Source organism: Artibeus jamaicensis, unplaced genomic scaffold (genome assembly GCF_021234435.1).
Source record: "Artibeus jamaicensis isolate MK-2021 breed Jamaican fruit bat unplaced genomic scaffold, CSHL_Jam_final contig_548, whole genome shotgun sequence".
NCBI classification, from domain to species: domain Eukaryota; kingdom Metazoa; phylum Chordata; class Mammalia; order Chiroptera; family Phyllostomidae; genus Artibeus; species Artibeus jamaicensis.
In genome coordinates, this window is record NW_026521883.1 from 1,556,854 (window position 1) to 1,584,537 (window position 27,684).

The 27,684-nt window shown below is 40.1% G+C and overlaps 1 protein-coding gene across 1 annotated transcript; it reads right to left on the reverse strand.

Moving 5' to 3' along the window:
- Positions 1-3,168: 3,168 nt before the first annotated feature.
- Positions 3,169-27,684, reverse strand: CGRRF1 (cell growth regulator with ring finger domain 1). Its single transcript, XM_037155764.2, has 6 exons — positions 27,495-27,684; positions 15,514-15,653; positions 10,618-10,795; positions 10,315-10,462; positions 4,590-4,697; positions 3,169-4,364 (listed from the first exon to the last, which is right to left on the reverse strand). The coding sequence occupies exons 1-6, from the start codon at positions 27,596-27,598 to the stop codon at positions 4,035-4,037; spliced, it is 1,008 nt and encodes a 335-aa protein (XP_037011659.2). The 5' UTR covers positions 27,599-27,684; the 3' UTR covers positions 3,169-4,034.

A 27,684-nucleotide genomic window follows, 5' to 3' on the forward strand; every position in this document is an offset into this window, starting at 1 on the left:
AATTATAAAAATTTACAATTTTGGAAGAGGGGCCCCACAGAGCTGAAACACTCAGACCTCTGAGGGCAGGGTGCCGCTGGGCTGGGGCTGGCCTCCTGGCGTTGGGGGGGTGAGGAAGCAGGCTGCGATCTGGATTCACCTGCTGTTCCTGGGCACAACGGCCACTGCCAAGGGAAAGAAGCGAGGTTGGGTGATGTTCACAGGAACTGAAAAGCCACAGGAGACAGGAAGGAGCAAATCCTCCTTCCTCCTATATTTCTATCTCCTTCTGCTGCTCTGATTTGCAAAGCCTCACAGGGAGTCAGCCGGCAGAGCGCAGGTGTGGTTTGCAGAGTACTAACCCAGCATCACAAAGCAGAGTGTAGAAGGGCAGGTTTGGAGTGGAAAGATACTAGCTTAATTAACGGAATGAATACAAAGCATTTAGAGCTTAGAAAGTGTATGTCAGCTAGTGCTCCTCCTCCTAACCTGACCGACTCAGTCCTGTGCCTGGTACAGATCTGCAGAATTTCTGTAGGACCTAGCTCTGAAAAAGACAGACGAGATTAAAGGCCAGGAGGTTCAACTAACTAAATAAGACAAACAAGGTAGGCTTAACATCACATCTCAAAAATGTCTAAAACCGAAACTCTTATAACCGACGTCCACAGCAGCATTATTCCTATGATGAAAAAGCAGACAAATCCAAATGTCCATTAACTGATGAATGGTGAATACACGATATATTATTTGGCAATAAAAAGAAATATTGCTTCATGCTTAAACATGGATGAACCTTAAGAACATTATGCTTAGTGGTATTTGTGGTCAGTCACTAAAGGCCACATATTGTGTGACTCCGTTTGGGATTCTGCATGTGATTTCATCCCATGAACTGTCCGGCACAGGCAGACCTGCAGAGACAAAGTAGACCCGTGGTTGCCTAAGGCTGGGGGAATATGGTGCAGACTGGGAGTAACTGCTAATGTGCACCAAGTGTCTCTTCAGGGGTAAGTGAAATATTCTGAAGTCAATTCTGAAATGGACTGTAGTGGTGGTTGAAAAACTCTGAGCACACTAAAACTATTGAAAGTGCATTTTGAATGGGAAACTGTATGGTATATAAACTGTACGTCCATTAAGCTGTTAAGAGAAAAAAAGACAAAACAAAAAAGGCCATGCAGATTTTGCCTTGTTCACTAGAATCCTGAGACTCTTGCTCTTGGAATCCTGAGCCTGCATTTAAGAACCTGGTTTCCTGAGACCACCAGGCTGCGACGAAGACCAAGCCACACGCAGCAGCCACATTGTCCTAGCTCAGCCCAGCTTTTAAGCCATTACAGCTCACGCACCAAATCTGAGTGAAGAAGCTCCCATATGATTTTAGCCCTCTGGCCTTGGAGTCAATTCCAGTAATTCAAGTCTTCCCAGCTAAGGCCCCAGGTAAGGCTCAGACCTGCCGTGTCCTGTCCCTTTGCCTACCCCAGGGCCTGTAGGCATAATAAAACGGTGGTATTTCATACCACTCTGTGTCGGCATGGTACGGGAAGACCACACTTTGGGTTTCCTTCCTGCCTCAGTCTTCTTGGTCTGTTGGATTCTCTCGAATCTCCCTGAATGTTGGGAGTCTCCCCTCAGTCTGAGGGCCACTTCTGGGTGGTCACTGCCTGGGTGATCTCACACAGACTCATGGCTTTAAATACCACATTGATGACCCCAAATTTGTAACTCCAGCCAGCCCTCTTCCAGAACTTCTGATTACTGTATTCCCGTTTATTTGACATCCCTACTTGGATTGTTGGAAAGTAGCAATTAATCTACATAAACCAAATATTTTATCTAATAATCCATTCAAATGAAAACATCACTATTCGATGCTTATCGAAAATTCTGACATAAGCCTCTAAGAGTCCGTTTACTTGTTTTTACTTGATTACCTACCAAATTCCTCATATTATCACTGAGGGCAGAAAAAAAAACTACAAACAACTACTCCAACTGCGGCACGAGGAGCTAAGGGCGAATCATCCTGCAGGATTGCGAGCAGGCAAACAGAGCGTGGTGTGTGCATGCAACGGAGTTATTCAGCCTCAAAACGGAAGGAAATTCTGATACACACCACAGCACAAACCTTGAAAACATTATACTCAGTGAAATAAGCCTGACACAAAGGACAAATACTATATGACTCCATGTAAATGAGGTACGTAGAACGGTCAAGTTCACAAACACAGAAAGTATGATGGTGGTTACTAGGGGCTGAATGAATAATGGGGAGTTGTTGTTTGATGGGTATAGAGTTTCGGTTTACGTTGATTAAAAAATTCTGAAGATGGATACTGGTGATGGTTGTACAACAATGTGAATGTACTTAATGCTACTGAACTGTACACTTAAAAATGGTTAAAGGAGTAAATTTTATGTCATGCATTTTTTACTACAATTAAACAAGTTATGAAAACTGGAGTAAGACTGCAGGTGGAACAGAGAATGTGTCCAGGACAGTTTAGGTGCGAGCAGACCGGCAAGGGAAGCTGGGTGGCTGGAATGGGGAAACAATCTCCGACCTTCTCCGCTCTGCACCACAGAGGGAGGTCCTCGGGTGGACAGTCAGAATGGCAGCTAACTGCAGTGGGGACAGCAGCTTCTGACTGCCCTGCTTCTAGCACAAGGCTGGAAGATGGCCTTCAGAAAGTCTGAGGTGGGGCTGCGCCTCAGATAAGCTGCTAAGGCTCCTTTTAGGCACAAATACTGGGAGGTCAGGAGCCTATTCTGATGCTTTGTAACCCAGATCCCCACAAGTTATTTGGTGCCTAGAAGGTATTTCTTACATAGCTACCGCAAGTAGATAAAAGTCTGATTTGGTTAGTGGAAGAACAGATAATGCTTTTTTGAGAGTGCTGTATTTAATTAGAATGAAATGGTATTATGTAAAAACACTGATACAAAGATAAAACATTATTCTTAATACAAGCGGGAGAAAAGAAGCTGGAAAATCTCCCTGAATGTCACAATTTGCTATGATCTAATTTGTGTGATGGAAGGCAATTCCCACTGAAGACACAGGATGCTCTGAGTCACCTTTCTCTTCTTTGTCATCTTGGAAAGAGTGGGGGATGTGGCCTTGTCGCCCCTCAGGTCCTTAACTCTCATGAGGATATCATGAGGAAGGAACACAGTAATTTACCATTCAGAAGAATATGGGGTTTATTTAGAATAAAAACACACGATAAAAAATAGTCATTTGTTTCTTTTAGTGATTTTTCTGGCTCTCAGTCCCTCGGTTCTGGGGGGACGTGCTGTGCAGGGGGGTCTAAGGTGAGTTGTTAAGATCTATCTTCCCTGGAAGATCACAGTCTGTTAATCTAACCACATGTGGCAGTGAATTTAATTATCCAAGACATTTTATTATTCTTGTCTTATATGCCTGCTTCCTATAAATGAGTGTCATTCAAATCTATGGTAAACTAAGGACAATCCAGAACTGTACCTTGCATGTATAATTTAAGAACCTATGTTTAAAAATTAACATGTGTGTATTATATGACTATGATTATAAGGAAAATTAGAAAACAAACATGTGGATATTTGTAAAAACTGGTATTTCGGGGAAGGACATACAGTTGGAAGCCCCTTCCAGCTCCCGTGTGAGCTACGGAACATGCAAGTACTTTAAGAAGAATTCGGTTTTTCCCAGTTGCACTATGGCGAAGGAAATACATTCAGAAATCTTCAGACTTTTGCTTCCTCAAATTTCAGATGGATTGCTTTTTGGAATTTTTCTAACTGATACTAGATGATAAAAGGCCAAACATTTATAGTCTTCTCAAGAGCTGAATGCATTTTTATATATTAACACAGATGGTATTCCAGTAGTTACCATATGGAATAGGAAGGAATAATTAAATTTCATCATCCAGGTACCGCACAAATAGGAAGTTAAAATAGAATTTTCACAGACAGTCAACACTGTAGACTCCACGTTATGATAGATTCCAAGAACACAAATTTCTGCATCCTTCGTGGAAATTACATCTTCGGCGTCAATGATATCTTCAAAGAGTTTTCGGTTTGTCTTTATCTGGCTCCTTGCGACTGCAAAGCGCAAAAGATTCCTGAACGAACTGCCTGCACATGGGGCACCGCTGAAAGTGCCTCACGCAGCCGTCACACAGGCACGTGTGCCTGCAGGGCAGCAGCACCCAGTTCACCGCCCCGTTCTGGCACACCACGCAGTCCTTGCTGCTCTCCGGGGCGGCCTCCGCGGCGGCTGCCTCGCTTTCAGAGAGGCCAGCCTTCTCCAGCAAACTGTGGTCTGTGCTTTCTTCTTCAGGGGTAGAATTGCTGGAAAGGGTGGGATTGTTATTTGCAGACATGAAAAGTTGCTGAAAAATCAAAGAAACAAATTTAAAGATAATTACAAATGACAATTACTCTTTAACCCCGGGGGGTCATAAGAGCTGCTTAACATTTATGAGCTGGCAAATCCAACAGCGAATCATAGCTAACTTCTGTGGTAACTGACTGAAAAATACTATCCCTTTATACATGGTCATTCTATGAAACTGCAAACAAAAGAGACAAAGATAAGACTGCAGGGTCCAACTTACCTTGAGATCATAAAATTGACCTTGAGGCAGGAGTAAATATTGATATAATATTCTACAGGATAGTTTATAAGTTTTGTCAGGAATATGAATTATTGACACCATGGAAATCTAAAATAAAAATTGAACACCAGTCAGTACTTAACTTCTTTATATTATTTCACAGATATATGAACATGTGTCTCAAATAAAAATAAGTTGATAAATTAGAAAACTTAATATAACTTATTTAAATCAGTCACTACAGAGGAACCAGTTACTGACATATTTTTGCCAGAGTTACTTTAATTATATTTGTTTACAAATTTAATGTGATCCCAACAACAAAAAAATACCATTAAGCTTTTTTATACCTGAGTTGACTCTAAAATTCTCCTACAGAAAAAAACCCACATAAGAATAGCTAGAAAAGTACTGAAAGGAAGGCTATGAGTAGGGACTAAGCCTGGTCAGATATTAAAACAAACTACGGAGCCTCTAAAATCAAAACGGTGTGGTACTAGCACAGGAACAGACCAATGAAAAACAATGAACAGTCCAGAAAGAGACCCAACTGTATCTACAGATATGATGAGGGCGGCATCTCAAACCCCTGGGCAAAGAGTCTTTTTAACCAAAGTATTAGGAGAACAGAATAGCTACCTGGAAAAACAAAAAATTAGATTTGTTCCTCATGCCTTACACAAAAATGAACTCCAAAAGCATGAGAGATCTAATTGTAAAAAATAAAACTATACAGTAGCAGGAGAAAATGTGTGCATTCCCTGTTGGTCTCCATGTAGGAAAAGACTTTCGAACTGCAACTCACACCCAGAAGCAGATACAGTCGACAAATCTGTCTACATAAAAATTTGACACTTGCATGACAAAAAGCAACATAAGCAAAATTAAAAGGTATGTGGCAAACTGGAATAAAATATTCATGATGTATATCACAGACTAAGGGTTAATATTCCTAACTGATGAACAACTCTTTAAAACTGAAGAAAAGGTGACCAAATATCCCCTAGAAAAATGGGCAAACGACATGAACAGACAATTTGCAAAAGGTATAAACATGGTCCTTAGACACATTAAAAGATGTTCAATTTTACATACATGATAAATGCAAACAAAAAATTCACCAAGATACTATTTCTCACTCATCAGATTAACAAAAGTTCAAATGCTTGTCAATACGCTCTATGAAGTCATAATCATTCTCATACATTGCAGGTGGAAATGAGTAAAAAGAAAAAATGAAGGTTCAACTCCAAAGACACAACCCCGATAGAAGGGAATTCAGGAATTTGGGAGTTCGGGAACAGGTGACATGCACTTACCCTTCAGCCATACTACCTCAGCAATATTAAAATACATACACACAGGTTGTTGGAACAAGACCATTTGTTACAACAAATCGTACAGAATACTGGACACTACCTGAACGTCCAAACACAGGAGACTGAAAAAACGGTGCCTGCACACCCTACGTACAACGGAGTGCTATGCAGCTTAAGACAAACTAATCGATGTGCAGAAGATCTCTACCAACTGGTCTAGAGTGACTTCTACAAGATATTGTGAAGTACAAAAAGCACGAACATTTATAGTATACACAGTGTACCGTCTTCAGGGTAGAAGAGAAGGGAAAATGAGAAATAAATATGTAATCTTGTCATTGCAGTAAGAAACACAGGAAGGAGAAACCAGAAAATAATGAAAACAATGACCTTGGTTAGCTACCGGGATTGGGGTGTGGGGGAGGGTATACAGAAAATAGCAACATCTGAGTATTCGACTTAACATAGTTGTTTTACTTTTGGGAGAACTAATTCAAGTAATTTATGAACACAGTGTTTTACTATAAACCTTCAGTTTTTGGCAAGAGATGACAGTGTGAGCATAAAAATAATTAAATGCAGTAATTAAACCACTAGGAAACATATAAACAAAAAATAAATAGTAGGTCTCTTGCTTCTAAACTACCGAGGGATGACCAGAGGGCAAAAACTAGAAAACAATCACTGTGCAACCACATGGAAAAGAGAAAAGCTGGAAGGAACCCCCCATGGATGTTCGAGGCAGGGGGAATGCCATTCAAGAGGGGGACAGCCCAGCATGCTCCTACGGTGCTTCCCGACGGACTGCGGGTGATCTGCAAGGAAGGAAAAGGGGACAGCAGAGAAAGCAGAGGGCACCGTGACCGAGAGGTCACACTCCGAGTCACCAGTGACAGAAACGAACCTCGCCTGCCTCTCAAGGTGACGGCCTGTGAGCCTGTGTCGTCACCTGTGCCATCACCTGTGCCAATACTGGCTGAACACGCAGGGCTCCAACGTGATCGTGAGGAACCGTCGGCTAAACAAAGTGAGAAGTGTTCCATTTTACGCACAGGATGTGTGTGCGTGACTGTACTCTTCAAAAAATGCTACGGTCCTAAAAGACTAGGAGGAGCTAAGGATGTATTCCAGATGAAAGGAGGCTAATGACACATGACAAACGCCATGTCTGGCCCAGAATCTGTGCTGGAGGTGACATTGTGAAGACTACTGTCAGATCAACTAATACACTGGAACACAGGTAAAGATTGCATAAAATAAAATATCAGTGTTAGATTTATAAAGTTGATCATTATACTGTGATTATGTAAGAGAACGTCCCTATTTTTAAGAACTACACACTGAAATATTTAGGAGTAAAAATCATCATACGTACAACTTACATTCAAGTCATTCATTAAAAACATATCTATACACATACATACTACCTACCTATGTGGCAAATAATGAAAATGTGCAATGTTAACAGTTAACTACAGGGATCTAGGTAAAGGATGTATGCGTGTTCTTTTTTTATTTTTGCAAGTTTTTGCAAGTCTTTTTATTATGTCCAAATAAAAAGATTTTTAAAAAACTCTACTATACTTATAAACATACAATGTTCTTTACAGCTTTATAAGGATTTATTAATTTGGCAGCGGCTTCAAAGGCTTTTAATACTAAATCAATTCTGTATTACCAATTGATAAAAGATAGTAATGTTATCACCTCATACTAACAATCTTGTCATTTGATTCAATGGTAAAAGACTTTGAAGCTACTATAATGCTAGTTAAAATATACATGTACTTGTAGGTACATATTTAATATGGAGAAGATGTTAATAATCTAACACTAAATGAAGTGGGTCACAAAATAGTGTGTGTCCTAAGTTGATCCCATTTCTGTTTAACTAGTACATGTATAAAGGCCTGGAAAGATACAGACAAATATTCACAGTGGTTAGCTTTGGATGATGGGATAAACGTGATTATACTTATTTCTGTGTGGCTTATCTAGAGTTTTTAACATTATTGCTGCCATAAACATGCGTTGTTTGAGTAATTACAGAAAACAAACTAGTGTAATTATGTAAAAATAAAAAAATATTTCAAGTCAAAACCTTGTAGCAACAATCCCCGCTTTCCTTCACCTACCTATGATGACAAACTAGTTTTTATCTGCACTGTTTAAAGGTAACTTTTTACTGTTACAGTAGGAATGGGAGAGGTTTTTTTTTAGATTTAGTCTCTGACTCCCAGATAAAATACTGAAAAACTACTTATGAAAAGGAAATATGAAATGCTCAGTTTGCTTTTAAAATTATGAGCAGAGAACATTATTATAAAATACACTAACAATTATGCTTTAGTTCTGATGTTTAGTCCTAATCTGAGATAACAGATGGAGAAACAAGATTCAACAGGAAAAATACGGGGGGCACGCCTGTCCACAGAAGACACAGAGAAGGACCGAGACTCAGACAAAGCAAATGACTCAACGCTTGGGAGCCAGGGACCGGGCTCCCCTGGGGGAGCACCCCCCTCACATCTACAGCAGGGCCCTGGGCTCTCCATTCCAGCTGGATCCAGGACCTAGTAAGCAATGCTTTCCCTATTTATAATGCCACTGAATTATATACACTGGAAAGTGGTTAAAATGGTACATTTCATGTTATATATATGTTACTATGCACACACCAGATCCTTCTGTTTAGATGGAGGAAGCCAAGTTAGAAAACAAAGACCATCAGTACCTCAGTTAGAAAGAAAGCACCAGCCCAGTGAGGGGAAGAGGGACCAAAAGGGGAAGCTGGGAGGAAGGTGACTGAGAGTGGACCCTTTTTGTTTGGAATGAGAGAGAAGTAGGGGAGCTCAGAAGAGGTGGGGAACACAGTGGTGAGGGAAGGGCTGCCTTGTCCAGGGTGGCAGGGTATGAAACACCAACTTAGAGGTCTTACTTCTCTTCAGTTGACAATGGAGGTGGGGGAGGAGCCAGAAGATCTCTCTGCACTTCCTCAAGCACCTGCAGCCAAGGAGTTTTGCTGTCAGGCTCTGGGAGGCTCACTAACTTTGCCTGTATGATTTTTTTTCACACCAATTAAGTTTATTGAGTATCTACTGTGTTTCAGGCACTGTGCTAGATTCTGAAAACACATGCTGTTGGTATGTCTTTTATTGGAGTGGGGAGCTGATTTCAGCTCAATAGAACTTCAACTTGATAAGATTAAAACCCCCCAAAGCTAGATCGACGTAACTGCATATGAGCAGGGTCCAGATTTCCTAGTAAGGGTCTACACCTTCTAAAACTCAGTGCGTGCTTGCTTTCGGGGAGATGTTCCTATTTTTAAAAAAAGGGCTGGGGGTAATGGCACAGAACTACACAGGTTCATGGTCGAGCCCATCTCTTATTTCCTGAATGACTGAGATTTCTTTCTTCATACTCTGTTTCAGTCTTTGTCAGAAGGATATTTGCTTTAATACACAAGGTGATTGGAAGGGACAAACAAGTTAATGTTAGTGAATGCACTTTGTATGTTACAAGTATCATCAAGATGTTACCATATCTTTATTAGTAAACAAATCTATATCATGTACTTCGCAAAAGTAGTAAATTGTGTACAAGGGCATTCTTGCCATGACAGGATTTCACCAGAAGTTTATTTCATGGATAAGCTTCTACCATGCTTAGAGGATTGTCAGGGCTCAGGTCCTCTTAAATCTCTAAGATGCTTTTATCTTCCTAATATGGACCAACTACCAGACTAAAGAAATAATTAGCTTATAATGAGAAAAATAATTATCACTGTAATTACTGAAAACACAGGGACCAAACGGATGTAAGAGGCAGGTGCAGTGGAAACCGTGAGGGAAGCAAGATGACTGTGACGTGCAAAGGAATGAGTGGACACTGACTTAAAATGCTTTCTGCCCACCGTCCTCCAATGCTCATGTATTCAGGGCTAAAAATGTTTAAAATGTTAAAGATAAAAATGCTTCCCAACAGACTGTTTTACATAGCAAACGTGATAGATGACTTTCACTTAATTCAAATACAGAGGTAGGCAAAGCTAGGATATGCTAGTTGTGAGTACATGAAAACAGAGTTTATACTTGTATTATTAACTAATGTATTAGTTATTTGTACTACAACTGTAAACCTACTTCTGACCACCCCTGTATAATATAGCTTTTATTTTCTAAATATTCTAATAACCCATATGGAAAGAAGTCATTGACTCTGAAGGAGCTGTTACATGTATAAAAATCATATAGGTATACTTCCCAGGTCGACATCTTTTAAGAAAAATGTGTCCAAGCCAAATGTACATCTTCGGAAATTAAAACTTTTTCTATAGCACCAAATAATTAAAAACCATTATCTAAATCACGCAACAGTAATGCTTCCAAAACTTGAAAATGACTTACAATATCATAAACGTCTCGGTCATCCTCATCAGCAAAGGTCAACAGCGCTACCAGCGGATAGCGAGACCTGGGCACTGTGCCGAAGTCCTCGATTTTGGTATCTTTTGGTAACTGGCAATATATTTCTTCTTTGCTGTCCTTTTTAATACTTTTTGAAAATGTAAAGGTAAATTGTCACTATACCCAGAAATACAATAATATAGCAAAGGTGATGAACAGTAACTTAGTGAGACTTTGTTTTATCCATAAAAAGTCCAACGTCCACAATTTTCATGTGCTAACGGACAGAAGACAAAAGGATACAAATACTGTTCTTGATAGAGATACTCGCTATACAGAGCATCTTCCAGTGCCTGGGGAGTGCTTATTTGGAAGCAATAAATGTGCTTCTGCAGAGCCTCGTATAACTTTTGAACACTGCACCCCCAGTAGCATGTGAGGAGGCTGTCTTCTAGGCAGTCTGTTGCCAAGGTGATGCCAGCTGTAGAAAACAAGCAAGAAGACAACGAGAAGAGCATTAATGTAATTTCTAATAGAATTATACACAGTGAGCAGCAAAAGCTTCTCTCTGGATGCTGGCCAGGCTGCCGGCGGTGAAAGGAGCTCATTGAAGGGCATGTGCTTATAAATGAAGGAACTGTCTCTAAAACAGGATATACAAAAATTTTAATGTCTACACAATTTTGAAGCACTACCAGTAAACTTTATTATGTTTGGAAATGATTGGAAACATTTATGTTTGGAAATGATTGACTTCAACGCTTTTCCCACATAGAGTTTAAAAACTGAAATACAGTTCACTACTGTTCACCTGCCACTCTGATAGGTCTACAATCCTAACTGCAGCAAACAGTAGAGATGTTTCCAAAAGTAAATACCCACAATCCTGTCATTGGAAAGCAGAGAAGAGCTGTCTCTGAAGTGGACACGTACCACCCACTGGTCCACACGATGATCACTAGAACAGGAAAAAATATTTAAAAGAACCTGAAGTTTACTAATATTAATATACTCACTGACAACATTAATATACATTCTTGACAACTTCAATGTACACTGTTGTCACACAGTTAATGTCCCATGTAATACGCAAAATATCCTGAGGAAAGAGTGGGGACTCCAAGACATGCAGGGTTTAGTAGTGATGTCTTCACTCATGTTTGCTTTCAGAGTAGTAAAACATTACAATTTGAGTACAGCTGACTAAGAGAACACATACATCATAAGTAGACAAATTACATTATCTAGTTCTACCTATTTATTTACAGCTTAATTAGGCTGTATCATGAGCCACCTATGTGACTTTTCCCTTGTTTGGGCAGTTGCGGCATATCAAGCTCAAGGGTAGAGACACCCAGGGTCCCATACTGCTGGCAGTGCAAGCTGCAACATCCAGTGCTCAGCCACAGTGCTGTGCTCGCAAAACCAAAAGTAAAGGTGTTTGGTCTTTGTGAGGCAGGACAGTGAGAAGCCAGGAAAATTCCTTCCCAGTGAAATTCGGGAAACTAAGATAGCTAAACAAGGTCAAGCAATTAACAGCCTGCTAATAAATCACATGATCTTATCTTCCCTAACCACAGACATTTAGGAACAGAGTAGCTTAAACCACCCTAGTCAGGAAGAGCGAGGACGGAGACCGGGTTGCTGCTATTAGTGCTGGCCACACCCCAGAGTAGATAAAGTCGGAAGGATGAATGATAGAAAATCCAATTAAAGGCAGACAAATCTGAGATAAAAGTAACGCAGTGCAGCTGACCAGAGAATGATCCTCAACTCCCCTAGACGCTCATTTTGATGCATCAGCATATTAAAGCATGCACCGGGAAAGCTGCTGAGTATTCTGTTGAGACTGTCTCCTGAGACTTTCCCTAAAATCCCCACCTTTAGAATACAGGTAAAAACCCTAAGACAGAGAACGCAGTATGTGCTCTTGCTTGAGCACGCACACGCCCACCTTTCCTCAGGCTTCTGCTTTTACTCTTTCTCCTGAGCTTGCAAGATTCCTAGGAGACTTGCACCCAGTGGAGCAGCAGGCAGTGGTGACTCGTCCTGGGTCAACCCCCTGAACCTGTCTCCAAGGGGCCCCCTTTTGCCTCTGTGACTCCCTTCCTGAGTCCATGCAACCCTATACAGTTCACTTCCGTTCGAGTACCTTGTTTCCCGAGTCTACACAGCCCAGTGTGGCCTACTGTGACTCCCTTTCCTGAGTTTAGGCAGCCAGCGTGGGCTCCTCCCGTGGCCGTGAACTTGGCTCTTCCGTCTGCAGCCTTTCCTTTGTCTCACTGCGCCCGGCCCTAATAAACATACTCCCCAAATCACCTGCACTCAGATCCTGAAATATTCCCTACGCAAAGTCGAGAACCCGCACATTTCAGACTGTTGCCAGCGCAGACCCACCTCGGTCCCAGTCCCTTTCCAGTGACAACTGTTCCTGGCTGAACAGCCTTCATTTCTGATTCTGGCTTTCCAAACCTACTGGCAAGTCTGTAAGCTATTCAATATCCCTTTATTGGCATCCTTTATATTTCTTGCTAATCGATATCTGATTAATACACTACCTATTTTTTCAAAGGTGATCAAGAAAATGTGTTGGAAGGAGATACAAAAACACGACCAGAGGCTCCAGAGGATCCCAAATACTGTACTACGTCCGAATGCTCAGATTCTGAGCATGTACCATCAGAGTGACACAGAGCACTTGCTCATCATAGTTCAGCAAACATTTTAATCGACAGGAACTTCACACACACAATTGACACAAAACTTGATTTCACATTTTTATGACTACAATGAAAAGGTATTAATTCAAGAATAAAGAATTCATATGGTATTTTTTTCAATTAGCTGTTAAATAGGTGAAGAAAAACAATTCATTAATACAAATTAAAAATATATATATTGAAAATCACACAAACTCTCTACTTCACTTTAGAACCACACAACATGAAGCAAAAAAAAAAAAAAAAACCACCCTGGAAGTCAATGGGAAAGGGGAAATAGTTTAAAGTGTACAAAAGAAGTGGAAAAAGAAAAAATGAACCCAGAAAATGATCACTTAATATTACTACATTAGTGACAAAAATATGTATTAGGCTATTCATTGCAGCACTAGTTATATCAAAATGCTGGACTCCACACCTAAACGTCCATCCACAGGGGACTAACTTAATAAAATATGCAATACTCTCCAATGAAAAGTACTATGAAGCTCTTAAAAAACACTGAGGCACACAGTAATAACTATGTATAGTACTACACTTCAGAATATACCTTAAATGAAAAATGCAAAGTGTAGAAAAGTATACAGGGTGGGTTTACAACCGTGAGATGCAAAACGGAGTTGATTCTTGTATTGTTATTACTGTATTCTTTTCCATGCGAACGACCGTTAACCTGCTTTTTGCCTCACCCTGTCCATGGCATGCTACCATTTCTCTCGCAGGAGATTGTATCCAAATATATGTGTTTGTTTACACTAAAAAAGAACAATGGAAGGATAAGCCTAAAAAAAAAACACTTACAAAACATACATAACTACCAGTTCATCTGCTTTGTGAAAAGAGTCAGAGTTCCAGAGATTCGGAGCTAAACAAAACTTGTTTTCGGACTTTGGATACTTGACTAAAATGGGGAGCATCAGTGACTACTGATAACTGGACATGGATCAGATTTCATATAATGTCTCTGATATTAATAAGCAAATGAAAAAAACTAAAGAATCTATAAAACTCTGCTCTTCACAATCTTTCATAAAATTCTGTTACAGACTAAGAATATATTGATTTACACTAACTGATAACAGTTCAAGTACCCCTAAGCAAAACGATTCTCTCTTGAGTTTTTATCACTTTTCTTCAAAGATCCTTACACTCAATTCCCATTCTTATATTTTCTTAGTCTTATAAAATTCAACGCATATGTAATGACATCTTAGATCAATAACATGAACAGAACTGGAATATAAACATAATCCAAGAAATTCAGAATTCAAATGAAGTGAAGCAGCCTGGGTGTGATTTCTGTCAACCTGCCCTTAACTGCTTACCTGTAATACCAAACAAAGTGTAACAAACGGTGTAAGAGACAGCCTTTCAAAAAACTGAAAAAAATCGGGACTATCATCAAATGAGTTGAGCCATTATGGCCACATAATGAGGCAGTTGAGCCACAATGAGGCAGAAAAGCCACAAACCTTCTTATAAAAAAATCTCTGTAAGCGAAGAAGTAATATACAAAGAGACCATGCACAAGGAGAATAAAACCGGAATATCTGGAAATGAAAATCTTAAATTGTAATGAATACAGGCTCAAATTCCTCCGAAAATGTGGTGTGGCATTCTGCTTAACTCATTTGTTTATGTTAGCTTTTACCTGGGTAAATAAGCCAAAATACAAGGCTAATATAAGATGAAAAGCTGAGAAAGTTTGGGGTTGTTTGTTTTTAAACACCAGAAATGTGAGTGAGTGTAAAAGGTGATAGAGTCTCAGCCAAGAAAACTTAGAGCTACAAAACTAAATCTAAGACTACCGATGCTGTACCTTTACTGAACTGTCACAAAAGCATTTATAAGTCCAAAAGCTCAAAACTGAATTCATCACCTTTTCCCCAAAACCTGCTGCTCCCCCTACATGCCTCACCCCAGTAAAAGGACCTGCCTAGGAAGGACCCGAGCAAATAAGCCGAGTCTTCCTCGACTCTTCTATCTTACCTGTTCCCAACAGCCCCCTTCTCTTTCACTCCACAGGTTCCTAGATAGTTTCGCAAACAATTTTTTCCCAGTACAGAAACAAACAACCACCATCTATTATTACCATCTACCAAGACAATTTTATACCAAAATACTGTCATTTCAGATTATAAGACACTGTTCAGGAGTTTAGCAACCTCACATTAACTGTATTTACACTACAACATTCTTACACTGACGACCAATGGAAATGGCTCAGTGTGTTAACAGACTTCGCTTATGAACACCCGAGATACTTTATTTTCCTCAAATGCCTTTGCTTGCTAGTTGATAAAATTCCTTGGGAGCAAGGTTTGTGAGTTATTAATCTTTGTATGTGAGCATTTAGTACAGCTCCTGGGCAAAACAGCTGCTCATTAAATGTTTGTTAAGTCTAATGAAGAGAAAGAAAACGAAAGGCTAAAAAGGGGACAGAGAAAGAGAGAAAAATCTTTGGAAAACAGCTACCAACTTGTAATTGAAGCTGAAGAGGGATTAGAGATCTCTAAGCCAAAAGGATTCTTGACTTGTCTCATCTGCTTTTTGAAAACTCTTGCGTTGAACTGGGTCTCTTCTGAATTTCTCAGAATTACTGGAACATCCCAACCAAACCTGGAGAAAGGTAAAAATAAATTAACACACAATCTTAACAAATGCTGAAGCTTTGTTATATGTAGAATGTATGCCTCATTAGTTAACCCTTTTAATGTAAGTATCAGAAAAGGAGATTAAGTTACTCAATTTACATTATATTAAAGAATTAATCTGGAAATAAGAGAGATTAGAGTTCCCACAGAATCAAAATATACTGTCAACTGGCTGAATCAATATACTCTTGCAACACAGTTCTACTGCTAACACAGAGGAGTATGTGGGTTATAAACTGTACCTAACGTAACAGCAAAACATGACAGAATTATTAAATTGTTATGATAGATATGAAAAATATATATTTAGTATGCAGACCATTTGATACCATTTGTAGAATAAGAGAACTTTTAAACACCAAATAAATCTCTTTATTTATACTGCATTTCTCTTTTTAAATTTCATGTAAACATGTAATAATACATACTGCACAGACTTAAGAGGAAAATAAAAGGGACTAAATTCAGTTCTTTTTTAAAAATTTATTTTTTGACTTTTAGAGATGGGGAGAGAGAAACATCAGTTTGTTGCCCCACTTATTTATGCACTAAATGGCTGACTCTTTTATGTGCCCCGACCGGGTATCGGGACAATGCTCTACCAACTGAGCTACCTGGCTAGGGCTCACTAAATTCAATTCCTTATAAAATAAAAAAGCAGCTAAGTTTATTCAATGTAAATAAAGTAACTGAAAATAAATACATATCAGTTTACCCAAGGGACTTTAGGTTAAAGTTAGGTTCGTACTTGGATGCACTCTTTCTCTCCAAACACTTAGTAGAGAGAGATAAAAATAAAAAGAGAAATCAAAAAAGTCCCCACTGAGCCCTGGCTGGCATGGCTCTCATTTGGTTGGACGTCCTCCCACAAAACAAAAGTCGCAGATTCGATTCCTGGTCAGGGCACACGTTGCGGTTATGGGCCTGGTCCCCGGCTGGGGCACAAGTGAGGCAACCAACAGATGTTTCTCACGTCCATGTTTCTCTCCCTTTCTTTCTCCCGCCCTTCCCCTCTCTTTAAATAAAATCTTAAATTAAAAAAAAGACGCCCCAAAATGAGTAAACAAACTGTATTTAAAAAAAGGAACAGAAGAACTCGGCAATGAAAAGGAATCAATTACTGCTCTGACCACACAGATAAATCTCAAGAGCAACGAGCTGTGTAGGGGAAACCTGGCGCAAATGGGCACAGGCTATGGTTCCACCATATGAAATTTGAGAGCAGGCAAAAGCCGTCCATGGTAGAAATAAAACGCAGAACAATGGTGGCTTCCAGGGTGTAGTCCACGTGGCAAGGGGCACATGGAAACTTTCTGTGGTGATGGTAATATTCCACGTCCTGGTAGGGTTTGAGTTGTACAGGTGACGTGCTGGATAACACTTAAAATTTGTACATTACACTGTATATAAATATTACTTCAAAAGAAAAAACTACAAACAGAAACAAACACTGAACTTTATGCAGTGCCTTTGGGTAAAGAGTTCAAGTTACTTTGAAGTGATCAACGAGAAAGATGGACTCAGGGGTGGCTGAGAGGATTGGGGTGGTCAGGACAGACACGTAACAGAGACGTTACAGCAAAATGTTCATATAGAACCTAAGTGATGGGCACGTGTGTGTACTGTATAATTCTTTCATTGTATGTATGTTTGAAAATTTTAATAATAAAATGTTGGAAAGAAGAGACACAGCTGGGCATAAAGATATCTTTATGAATCTGATAAGGGTAAAACATATAAAGTAACATGTAAGGCTTACATTACAATTTGATGGGTACTGAGTCTGCAGCAGGCAGTGGCAACCAAGCCTTCACATAGTAAGAGGGCCTTACAGTTGTCCACTTAAGACAAGGGCCAAAGCCAGGTTTAGGACTTGAATCCAGGAGCTAGATTAGGCCAATATCAATATGGGATAGAATTGCCACTATAAGCCCTGGTCCTTGACTAGGGAGCATGGGGTTGTCTAGGAATCTGAATGGAGGCAATTATAAAATGGTTAAAAAGCAAGGAGAAGAATAAAGGGAGGGGGAAAACTTCCACTAAAACTTAGCTTGCACTCTAAAATTTCAAAATAACATGAATACGTCGAATGCCAAGAAAAGGCCAATAAAATTAACAAATAGAATAAAATTTCACTCTAGATTAACTTAATTTTATAGATCAGTTGGATAAGACTGTTCTGGTTCTGCCTAAAAGCTGAAAACTAAGCCTCTAAGAGATGTATCTCCAAGCACGCTAACTGCACCCAAAACAAAGCTCAAGAATATTTGTATGAATACAAAAGATCTAACATCAGGTCAAGTAAAACTCACAATGTTTAGTGTTCAATAAAGAAATTAGCAGGCATGCAAAGAAACAGAAAAATATGACCCACAATAAGGAGAGAAACTAATCAATAAAAATAGACCCCAGAAATGATACAATACAGATACTAGAATTAGTAGACAAGGATATCAAAAATACTGTTATAACTATACTTTTTAAAGAAGATAAAGATCAAGCATTTTATACAGAGATATGAAAGATATTAAAAAAGACCCAAGTCCACTGCTGAAGATGGAAAATACAATGTTTGAGATGAAAAACATACTGAGTGGGATTAAGAGCAAATTAGACATTATGGATCAAAAGATTAGTAAATTTGAAGACCCAGCAACAGAAAGTATCCGATATGAAACACAGAGAAAAAAAAGGCTGAGTAAGGAAACAGTGAGCTGAAGGACAGCATCAATCTAACACACTCGTAACTGAAGTTGGCAGAGGAGGGACAGAGAAGTAGATGGAAACCACAGACTAGTATCACTCAGAAACAGAGATGCAGAAGTTCTGAGCAAATGAAATCCAATGTAGAAAAAGATTAATACATCATAACCTACTGAGGTTTATCTACTGAGGTTTATCTCAGGAATGCAAGGTTGGCTTAGCATCACATTAAAATTTTAATGTAATTCACCACATTAACAGAATGAAAAAAACACACCCACAATGTGATCATCTCAATACCTGCAGAAAAAGCACTAGCTAAAATCTATTGTCTATTCCTGATAAAAACCATCAACAAACTAAGAATGTAAAGGAACTTAATCTGATAAAGGGTAGCTACAGCAATAAAAAATGTACAGTTCACATCATACTTGAAAAACTGCTTTCCTCCTAAAATCAGGAATAAGACACAATAGCCACGTGTCCCTAAGCAATCACTGAACCTCTGTTACCCCACCTGGGAAAGTTTACAACAGGCTTGGCACTATGGAAATGCTAGCAATGACAATGTCACTGACAATGACAATGGTGACGACAGAGGAGACTCAGGAGCTGACAGGGGGCTAGAGAGAAAAACTAACTTCTCCTTATCAATTTTCAGACTCAGTCACCCCAGAGGTTCTGTGTCCGCCGCTCACCACTGCCCCGGGGCCTTCTGAAGGGTCAGCCAGGCATGTGGAGTGGCAGGGCCCAGACACGGCCTTCCTATGACAGCCATGAGACAGACCCTTCCCCTTCCTTCCTTCACCCTTGGAACGAAGAGAACAAATGAAGAAAAACCACTCTATATATATGCATTACATTCCCTGGCCTCTTCCTCATAATTTTAATTCTCCCTACCTTCCCCCACCCTTTTTTTCTTTACCCCCTCTGCCTGGCTCCTTATACCCCTACTACCAACAGTAAAAGCCAGAATTCAGATCTCATAGAGTTCATTTCTATTGCAGGTTCAAGTACTGCATTTCAGGTATTAGTTATGTTGTACCTAAAAATTTCAACTAAAGAATTCTTAAAAATAGAGGAGCCAGAAGTCCAAAAAGCAGGGCTTTAAGGAAATAAATGGAAGCAGCCTGTTGTGAACATAAAATTCCTTTGTAATATGCTTTATAGTCTCCATGATATATCTGGTTTTAATATAAAAAAATTTCTTCAAATCTTTACATAAAGTCAACATTGTAGGAAAATGTGCCATACTGCTCTCTGGCTTTGTATACACTACAGAATGAAACAAATAATTTGAGATGTAAAGTGTTGCTTTTCTTTAAGCATGGTTACTCAAGGCTGCTTGGGCCATTGAGAATTGACACAGCACACCTACTATTAAACTAAATTCACTTCTCCAGGTTTTTTATTTCTCCGCCTCATGCATAATCTTGGGTCTACATTTCTAATATCCTAAGGTCCTTGATTTAACTCACATATCGTTTTAAATTGGTATTATGAATCTTGCTTAGTCTTTGGCCTTTTTATCCCATGTAAACTTCTTACTGTGATAAATAACATACATATAGAAAAGTACACAAAGCAGTTCAGTGAATTACAGAGTAATTGTCATTCAGGTTAAAAATCAAAATGTCTTCAGAAAGTCTCCTTGTATCAACTCCCAAGCACTGGCCTTTCCCTCCTCACTCTACTGACTTCAGTCACTATAATTCAGCTTTTGAATTTTATATAAGAAGTATGCTATATATACTTTTATTTCCTATTTTACAACATTTTGCTTGAAGAGTCCACCACACAGTTACACTTAGTGCATTTTTTGTGGATGTATAGTATTCTGTTGTGTAAACATACCATAATTTGCTTATTCGTTCTATATTTAATGGACGTTTACGTGGCCCTCACATCTTGGCCATTATAAAGAATGCATACGTGAACATTTGCACACAAGGCTCAGTGCACGCACATGCATTTGTTAGGTACACACTGGGCACGGAATTCCACAGCCATACTAGCCATCATGGTGGTATTGAATTCGGTTTTAATCTCTATTTCCCTGATGACTAGGGAGGCTGAGCACCTTTTATGTTTATTGCTACTTGAATACCTTCTTTTGTGAAAGCCCTTGTCCAGTTCTCTGTTTTTCTACTAGTTTGTCTTTATTTTTTTTTATTGATAGGAATTCCTTAGATTCCTGAATATGTGCCCTTTGTTGCATTTATCTTCATCCCTTCTACATCTTCTCTTTTCATGTTCATACTGGTATCTTTCGAAGAACAGAGTTCTTAATTTTAATGCAAAGTTATAAACCTTTTCCTTTAAGGTTAATGGTTTTGCTCTTTGGCTTCTCATTCCTGCCTTATCTGAGTTATGTCCTAACACTGCTACATTTCCCAGTTACAACATCAGATACTTTAGTATTCCTGTCGTCTTACAGGAGTTAGCCAAGCGTGGTGAGAGCGGACGGCACTTAGACTTTGCCTTCCACACCTGACTTCACCAGCCCTGTTCCCTGACATCCTCATGCTTTGGAGAAAAAGTGGGTGCGGTGCACGGGGCAGAATTCACTGTGTGGTAGAGTGACATCACAGTCCGACCACACTTGTCCTAAACACTATGCCTAAGGTATCTAAGATCATGGAGGCTTTGTTTTTGGGCAGCTGATACGCTGATGACGCGGGTTGAGTTTTCAGCTTAGCATAATCCTAAAACTTCTGATATGCCTGACTCAACGTGAACATGCTGATTTGTGTACAAAAATATTCAACTTTCACAATTTCAACTTGTTTGATGTGGACCAATATTTCCATCTTCAATGTATTATTCAAAAGCCAATGTGCATAAATGCTGTGGAATGAGGTTAAAAATTGGAGACTGGTTAAATAGCAATCCATACTAAGGGGTGACAAATGGTTCTGTAAAATACTGGGAAGTAGACCCGGTGATGTATCTCTGGCCACCATCCTTACTCCTGGCCTTTCCCACATTTTTAGTCAAAAACTTGAAGAAAGTCATTGATGTCTTGTGTATCATATCTCACATAAGAAATCAAATAGTAAAATAGAAAGTTGACTGATTTTCTTTTCAATTAATTCCATCTTTATTGTTTTTCCCCACTAAAAGTCATTTTGGTATAACTTAGTAATGAAATAACAACTAAATAAATATTTCTTAACATTCATTACTTTGTCTTTTATATAAACTGAGCCCTCCTTTTTTCCACAAAGAGAATTTTCCATTCTCTTCCCTTTGCTGTTGTAATTTTATACTTAATCCTCCTGGATTTTAAAAATAATTCTGTTTTTTTCCATTTCTAAATTGTTTGCTGTATTTGTTCACAATACTTAAACTTCCAGTACAGCAATAACGGGTGGAATCCCAACTCTGTACACATGTTTTCATATGGCACATACAATACCTTACCCGGCACACGCTTCCTAAGCTTCTTTTCAGTAGAACTGACCTCCTCTCCTTGTGTCTGAAATCTCACGGAATCCCTCATGAATAAAGGTTACTTTGAGGCTGAGGTTTCAAGCTCAACAGTAAACAATTTTCACCCCCCTTTCAACCTTCGGAAAACACAGAGGCAGTCTGCAGTGCCTCCTCTCCTGCACAATCTCCCAAAAATGGTCCCACTCGCCTAGGAGACTGATCAGCATGTAAAAACCATTCCTAAAGGTGGGCCGGGCCGTCTCTGAGAGAACTGCTGTGCTAACGATAAGCCTTTGAAAAAGTAACTCAACCTCTAAAATTCGGAACCCTTAATTATAAAAAGAAGGGACAGAGTAAGAGGTCTCATGGCCCCACTAAGGTTTGAAATGCCATTCCTACAGTTTTGGGTTTTCTTCTAAAATGTTCCAAGAAAATTCTTGCCAAAGCATCATATATTTTGCACCCTAAGCACATACAAACTAAGGTCGTATTCTTTTCCTAAGGAGAATTCTGTCCCTCATCACCAGCTTCATCACACACAAACAACCTGATGCAACTGACAAGTAGATGAGGAGACAAGGTCAGTGTTTCAGGCAGGGCTGGCGGCAGAAGGCAGACTCCACATCAGTTGTTGATATAAAAAGAACTGTTAAACCAAGTACTTGGGGGCTGAAAAGGCAAGAAAGGGACACAAAGGTATCCCAGCGTGAAGCAGTCATCACTGCTAGGGCTGGGGACACAAAGAAAAAAGTGGGGCTTATTACAAGTTAGAAACTTAGAGAAGGGAGCTGGGACCCAGACCTTTTCAGCAGGAGTTCTGGCCAGCTGGTGCTGACATCTCTGAAGGAGTGCCCTAAGGCTAGTTCTGGGTATGAGGAAAATTGTAAACTAAAATAAACTGCTGCAACTTGGGCCAACTGTCACTGCCAGGGTAAAGGCCAACGTTGCAGAAATGTAGACCAGGAACAGGGGGCCGATCTTTAAGAGCGAGACGGGGAGGCTGGAGGAGGAAGGAACTTGAGGTGGAAGAAGACAGCAAACTAGTACAAGAGAAATGTGGTTTGCAAAGTCCTAGCCAGCGCCAGTATCAAAAAGCAGGGGACAGAAGAGTATGTTTGCAGCTGAGACAACAGCCTTTGAGAAAGGTCTGTAGGAGGACTTACAGTACATATCCTTATGGCAGCACCGAAGGATACAGGGACCTCCCCCAAGGAAACCTCACCTCCCCTTCAATCAAAAGCTCTCCGTCTACGATTGGCTTCCAGTTGGAAGCTGACAAAAGGTCGTAACTCTCCACTGTCGTGACTCAAGTCAGGTTTTTGGCTCCAAAGTTGGAGTTTTCCCTTCTGTGCAGTTCATGTAGCATTTAGTAAGCCAGTGTCTTTTATTCCTAGAGACATTGTAACTGATTAGCCACTGCCAAGATTTCAGCAGACCAAAACGTTTTCTGCTACGTCTTCTGCTACGTGGTCCACTACCCACTATGGGACATATGTCCACCTTGACTCCTGTGGCCACTAGCCTTTAGGCCAGGAGGTCTACCTTAAGGGCAGCATCTCTCACCATTGTAAATGGCCTAGGGAAGGCAAGTGCCAAGGATTCTCAAGAGTGTGTCTCCTCCCAGTAACACATTTCTCAGTGCCTTCAGGAAAAGTGTACCTTCTGTGCACTCTTGAAGAATGCAGTAGTAGGGTGGGTGTGCAGACTGCCCATAATAAATCCAGTCCAATATTCCCATTTTCCTAAGCCTTCAGATTTCCTCCTCAATATGTAAGGAAAGTTCCAGCATGTCAATCTTATGAAATATAAGACCACCTCTGAGCCCCAGTTTCAGTCAACCAAATATGAATTGAACAATTTAGATTTAGAAGTTCTTGAGAATACACCCAGATCAATAAATCTTATCTGTTACATTCTGAAGGCTTAGGATTCTGCCCTGCTTAGCCTAACCTATTTACAATCCATTCTCACATATACTTCCAAAGTTCTCAATGATACAAAATAGCAAAATTTTGCAATTCTTTTAGAGGCTAGGCTATTTCTAACCAGTTCAGAATTCTGTCCCTGAGCTTCGAAGCAAAACATAACAGATCCAGGACTTGAGTATAGACGCCCTTTGCAAAGCAACTGCCCCAGGCGAGGTTATTATGAAATCTTTAAGTAAGGCAAAGTTGGTTTTCTCATACACAGAAAGCAGGCTGCTTCAATCAACAAAGAAGGCTCAGACTGACTTGGGGTTTTAAGACTCTCAGCTTTGCCCAAGTCTATTCAGATGTTCTCATTCCAAGTTTCAGGGCTCCACTTCTTTCCAATCAGTGTCCTAAAAGAGACAACTACAGGGCTGTGTAATTCTATTATCAGCACAATTAAAGCTGTGTTCAATTTTTAGCTCTGTGGCAACATGAAATAAAGTACTTTAGAACCACAGAAACTGTCTGATTCTCTAAGATTTGATCTGAGAATCAAAAGACCTGAGTTTGTCATTTTCTCTTTAACTACTCCAGTGATCTCAAAAGCAACCATCCCACCCACCCCTCGGTCCTGTAGTGACCGTTACTGCCATAATGGTCAAGTGTGTTAGCTGCCTGGTCCCCCAAGCCACTTGTTTCAGAAATCATTTTATCACAATCACCCGACGGTGGTGAGTGGTTTGATGAACTGTAATGCCAGTGCATGTCATGTGTTACTAAATGCGTATTTCCCATTGGCAAGGAGCTGAAGAAATGACCAGACCACTCCCCAAACACCATCTTTGAGGGTTCCCCCCAGGATCCTATTCTTAGTAATTTCTTTATTGATATCTCTATCAGTCCAGTAGAAAACCAAAACCATACCAGTTATTTTAACAGAGATAATTTAATATAAAAACTGTTAACCAGAAGTTAAAGAACTGAAAAGGCAAAAAGGGGACATTGAGTATCAAAGAAGTAGTAACAGTAAGAAGCAACTATCTCTTCTAGGATAGGAATAGAGGAAAGAGTTACTACAGCCTAGAAATGTAGAGGAAGGACCCTCATGGATCTGGGACTCAAATCTGAGGAAAGGGTATTGATAGCTTTGAAGGGGCGCAATGAGGCTGGCTCTAAGAGAGTGGAAAACTATAACCTGGAAAAAGTGGGGCCAACTGTTAGTGTCAGAGTGAGGCACTATTGCTGTGGTAAGACAGACAAGAAAAAGAATCAGGCCCTGGCTGGTGTGTCTTAGTGGACTGAGTGCCAGCCTGCAAATCAAAGGGTTGCTGGTTCGATTCCCAGTCAGAACACATGCCTGGGTTGCAGGCCACATCCCCAGTATGGGGTGTGCTAGAGGCAACCATATATTGCTGTTTCACTCCCTCTCTTTGTTCCTCCCTTCCCCATCTCTCTAAAAATAAATAAATACAATCTTGAAAAATAAAAATAACAATTAAAAAAATATTTTTTAAAAGAATCAAATAGGAAGTAGCAAGTCCTCTTGTTCTCTAACCTTTCACTCTTCTTCCCTATTGGCAAAGCCTCCTGGGCTGCCAGCTAGCAAAGAAGAAATGTGACTTAAAGGTTCTGCCTCAGATTCACAAAGCAGAATATATAATGGTGATATGAAGCTGAGAGACAATAGCTTAATAACCTATAGTCAAGAAGAAGCAGGGAGTAGCTGCAGATTCAGGGTCCCCAATTACCTGAAACTGTTAAAAAATGTATATGGCTTTTTGGTCTCTTTTCTGCACAGTGCCTGGCAAATAGCAGGAGTTTGATAAATGTGAGTGGCTAAGGTTCACAGAAACCACCATGTAGTGAAACAGAAATACCATATGTCTAGTTGCATGATTCTATACTATTGCTATTGGGATTCCTATGATCAGAAGTTCTTGCTCTTTCTCCACTCTCACACAGTGCAGGTGGACAAGAAAAACGGTGGGAAGAAGCAATGGAAAGAAACTCAGACCTAAACTGAGGTAAGAACCATGACAGAGAAGACAGATGACCACTAGGGATTACATTTAGCAAGGTTAAAAAAAGGACAAGGGTGAAGAGCATAGTGGATTAATAGATTTACCTTCTGCCTGGGGTACTATTAGAAAGTTGTTTCAATGAGAGTTAGATGGTTTTCAATTCAATGAATCTGCAACCTTGGCTTATGTTAGCAAATAAATGCTAGTAAAAAAGCTATCTACACAGACAGAGCTAACCCAGATGGAGAGGATAGTTGGGTTAGGCTCAAGATGACTGGTTAGACCCAAATCATAACAAAAGTGACTAGCACTGACATGGTCTTGCAGCCTCAGCAATGTTTAGCCCAGAATTTCACAAGTGCTACAATTACCTAGGCTTCCACCCTTAGAAAAGCCATACCTAAATGCAGTATCATTAAGTCTTCAAACAAGTCTTAAACCTGGCTAAGCCAGGATTTGAACATAGGCCTGTCTGATACCAACGTCTGTCTCTCAACCACTATAAACATGGTGTTTCTGACCACCTCTCACACAGGGATGCTGCTGTCATTATTAATATGGCCTTCACTCATTTTCCTCTTCTCAATACTGAAGACAGGTATCTGAGATATCTAATTATTTGGCCCATTGGAAAATTAAAAGTTAAAGATTTAATGCAATTATCAACTACTTATTTCCTTTAATAGAGAAAAATTGTATTTCTTTAAGAGAATAACATTAACGTTACAGTTATTTAAAAATCCTGTGTTAAGACTACTTTTCTCAAATGGACAACAGCTCCCTAATTCCAATCACAAACTTTCTTGAAGGGCAACAGCAATAAAATTTGATGGGCGAAGAATAACAAATTGTGTAAAATTGGTCTTAATCTTTTCCCATGCACAAACAAGCAATTTTATGCTCTTCTGCTTACGGTGTGGGAAGCATGTAAAAGTATTAAAACTTTGCTTAGTTCCTAACGATGGCATATGATGTCAGAAAATGACAAGGGCTGGTGTCCTTTGTTTAAAGAAATCACTTATATTGTGATCAAAGGATATTTTTAAACTTGTTTTACACAGCCTGCTTTATTCACTAACATGTCTCCTCTGCCACTCTGCTCAAGTTGTATTCTCTGAAATGCCTCTACTCTCCATTGCACACACTGTACTCCATCTATTTTTCAAAACACTCATTCTTCAAAATGTAGCTCATGTCTTTCTTCAACGGATGAACTAGTAAAATGATTTAAACTAGCTCTATCTATAAGGCTTCCCTAAACATGATACAATGGAGTTCTGTTACAAGTGACGCTGAGGCCAAGTGCTCAGTGCAGAAGTACAACAATCAGACTTGTTTACAGACCATGTCCGTGCACTGTACCGCAGCTGACTGGACACTCTGAGCACACAGTAGGCCTCAACCCATGACAGAAGCCTTTTGGACAAGGACTCATTCCCAACACCAAGACCAGACACTTACTGGATGCTTTATTACCCAGAAACAAAGCTGGGTAAATAAAACACCTCAATCCGGCACCACCCCCCTTCGCCTGCAGCGACAGGGATCCTTCCTGGGAGGTAAGCCCAGGGGCAGAGGTGTGGTGTTCACCTTATTTTCCTCGAGAAGCCAGTTGGAGCCCTCGACACCAGATCCCCGACAGCCCCAGGTGCTCCAGCGCCGCAGCATCCCAGATCACGGCCACCCTACTACCCAGAGATCCGCCCCTCCATCTCTTGTTACTAGCTCTGGGGCACTTACCATCCCAATACCAGGCCGGCGGTCACGATGAAGCAGGTAAAGACCACCGCGATGTAGAAATGCGGTGAATACTCATACAGCGTTACTAGAAACAACGCAGCCATCAGGGTTTTCTAAGCTGAACTGGGTTCCGGTGCCCAGCCCGGCTCCGACCGCTCCACCCGGGAAAAAGCCACTACGGTGCCCCGCA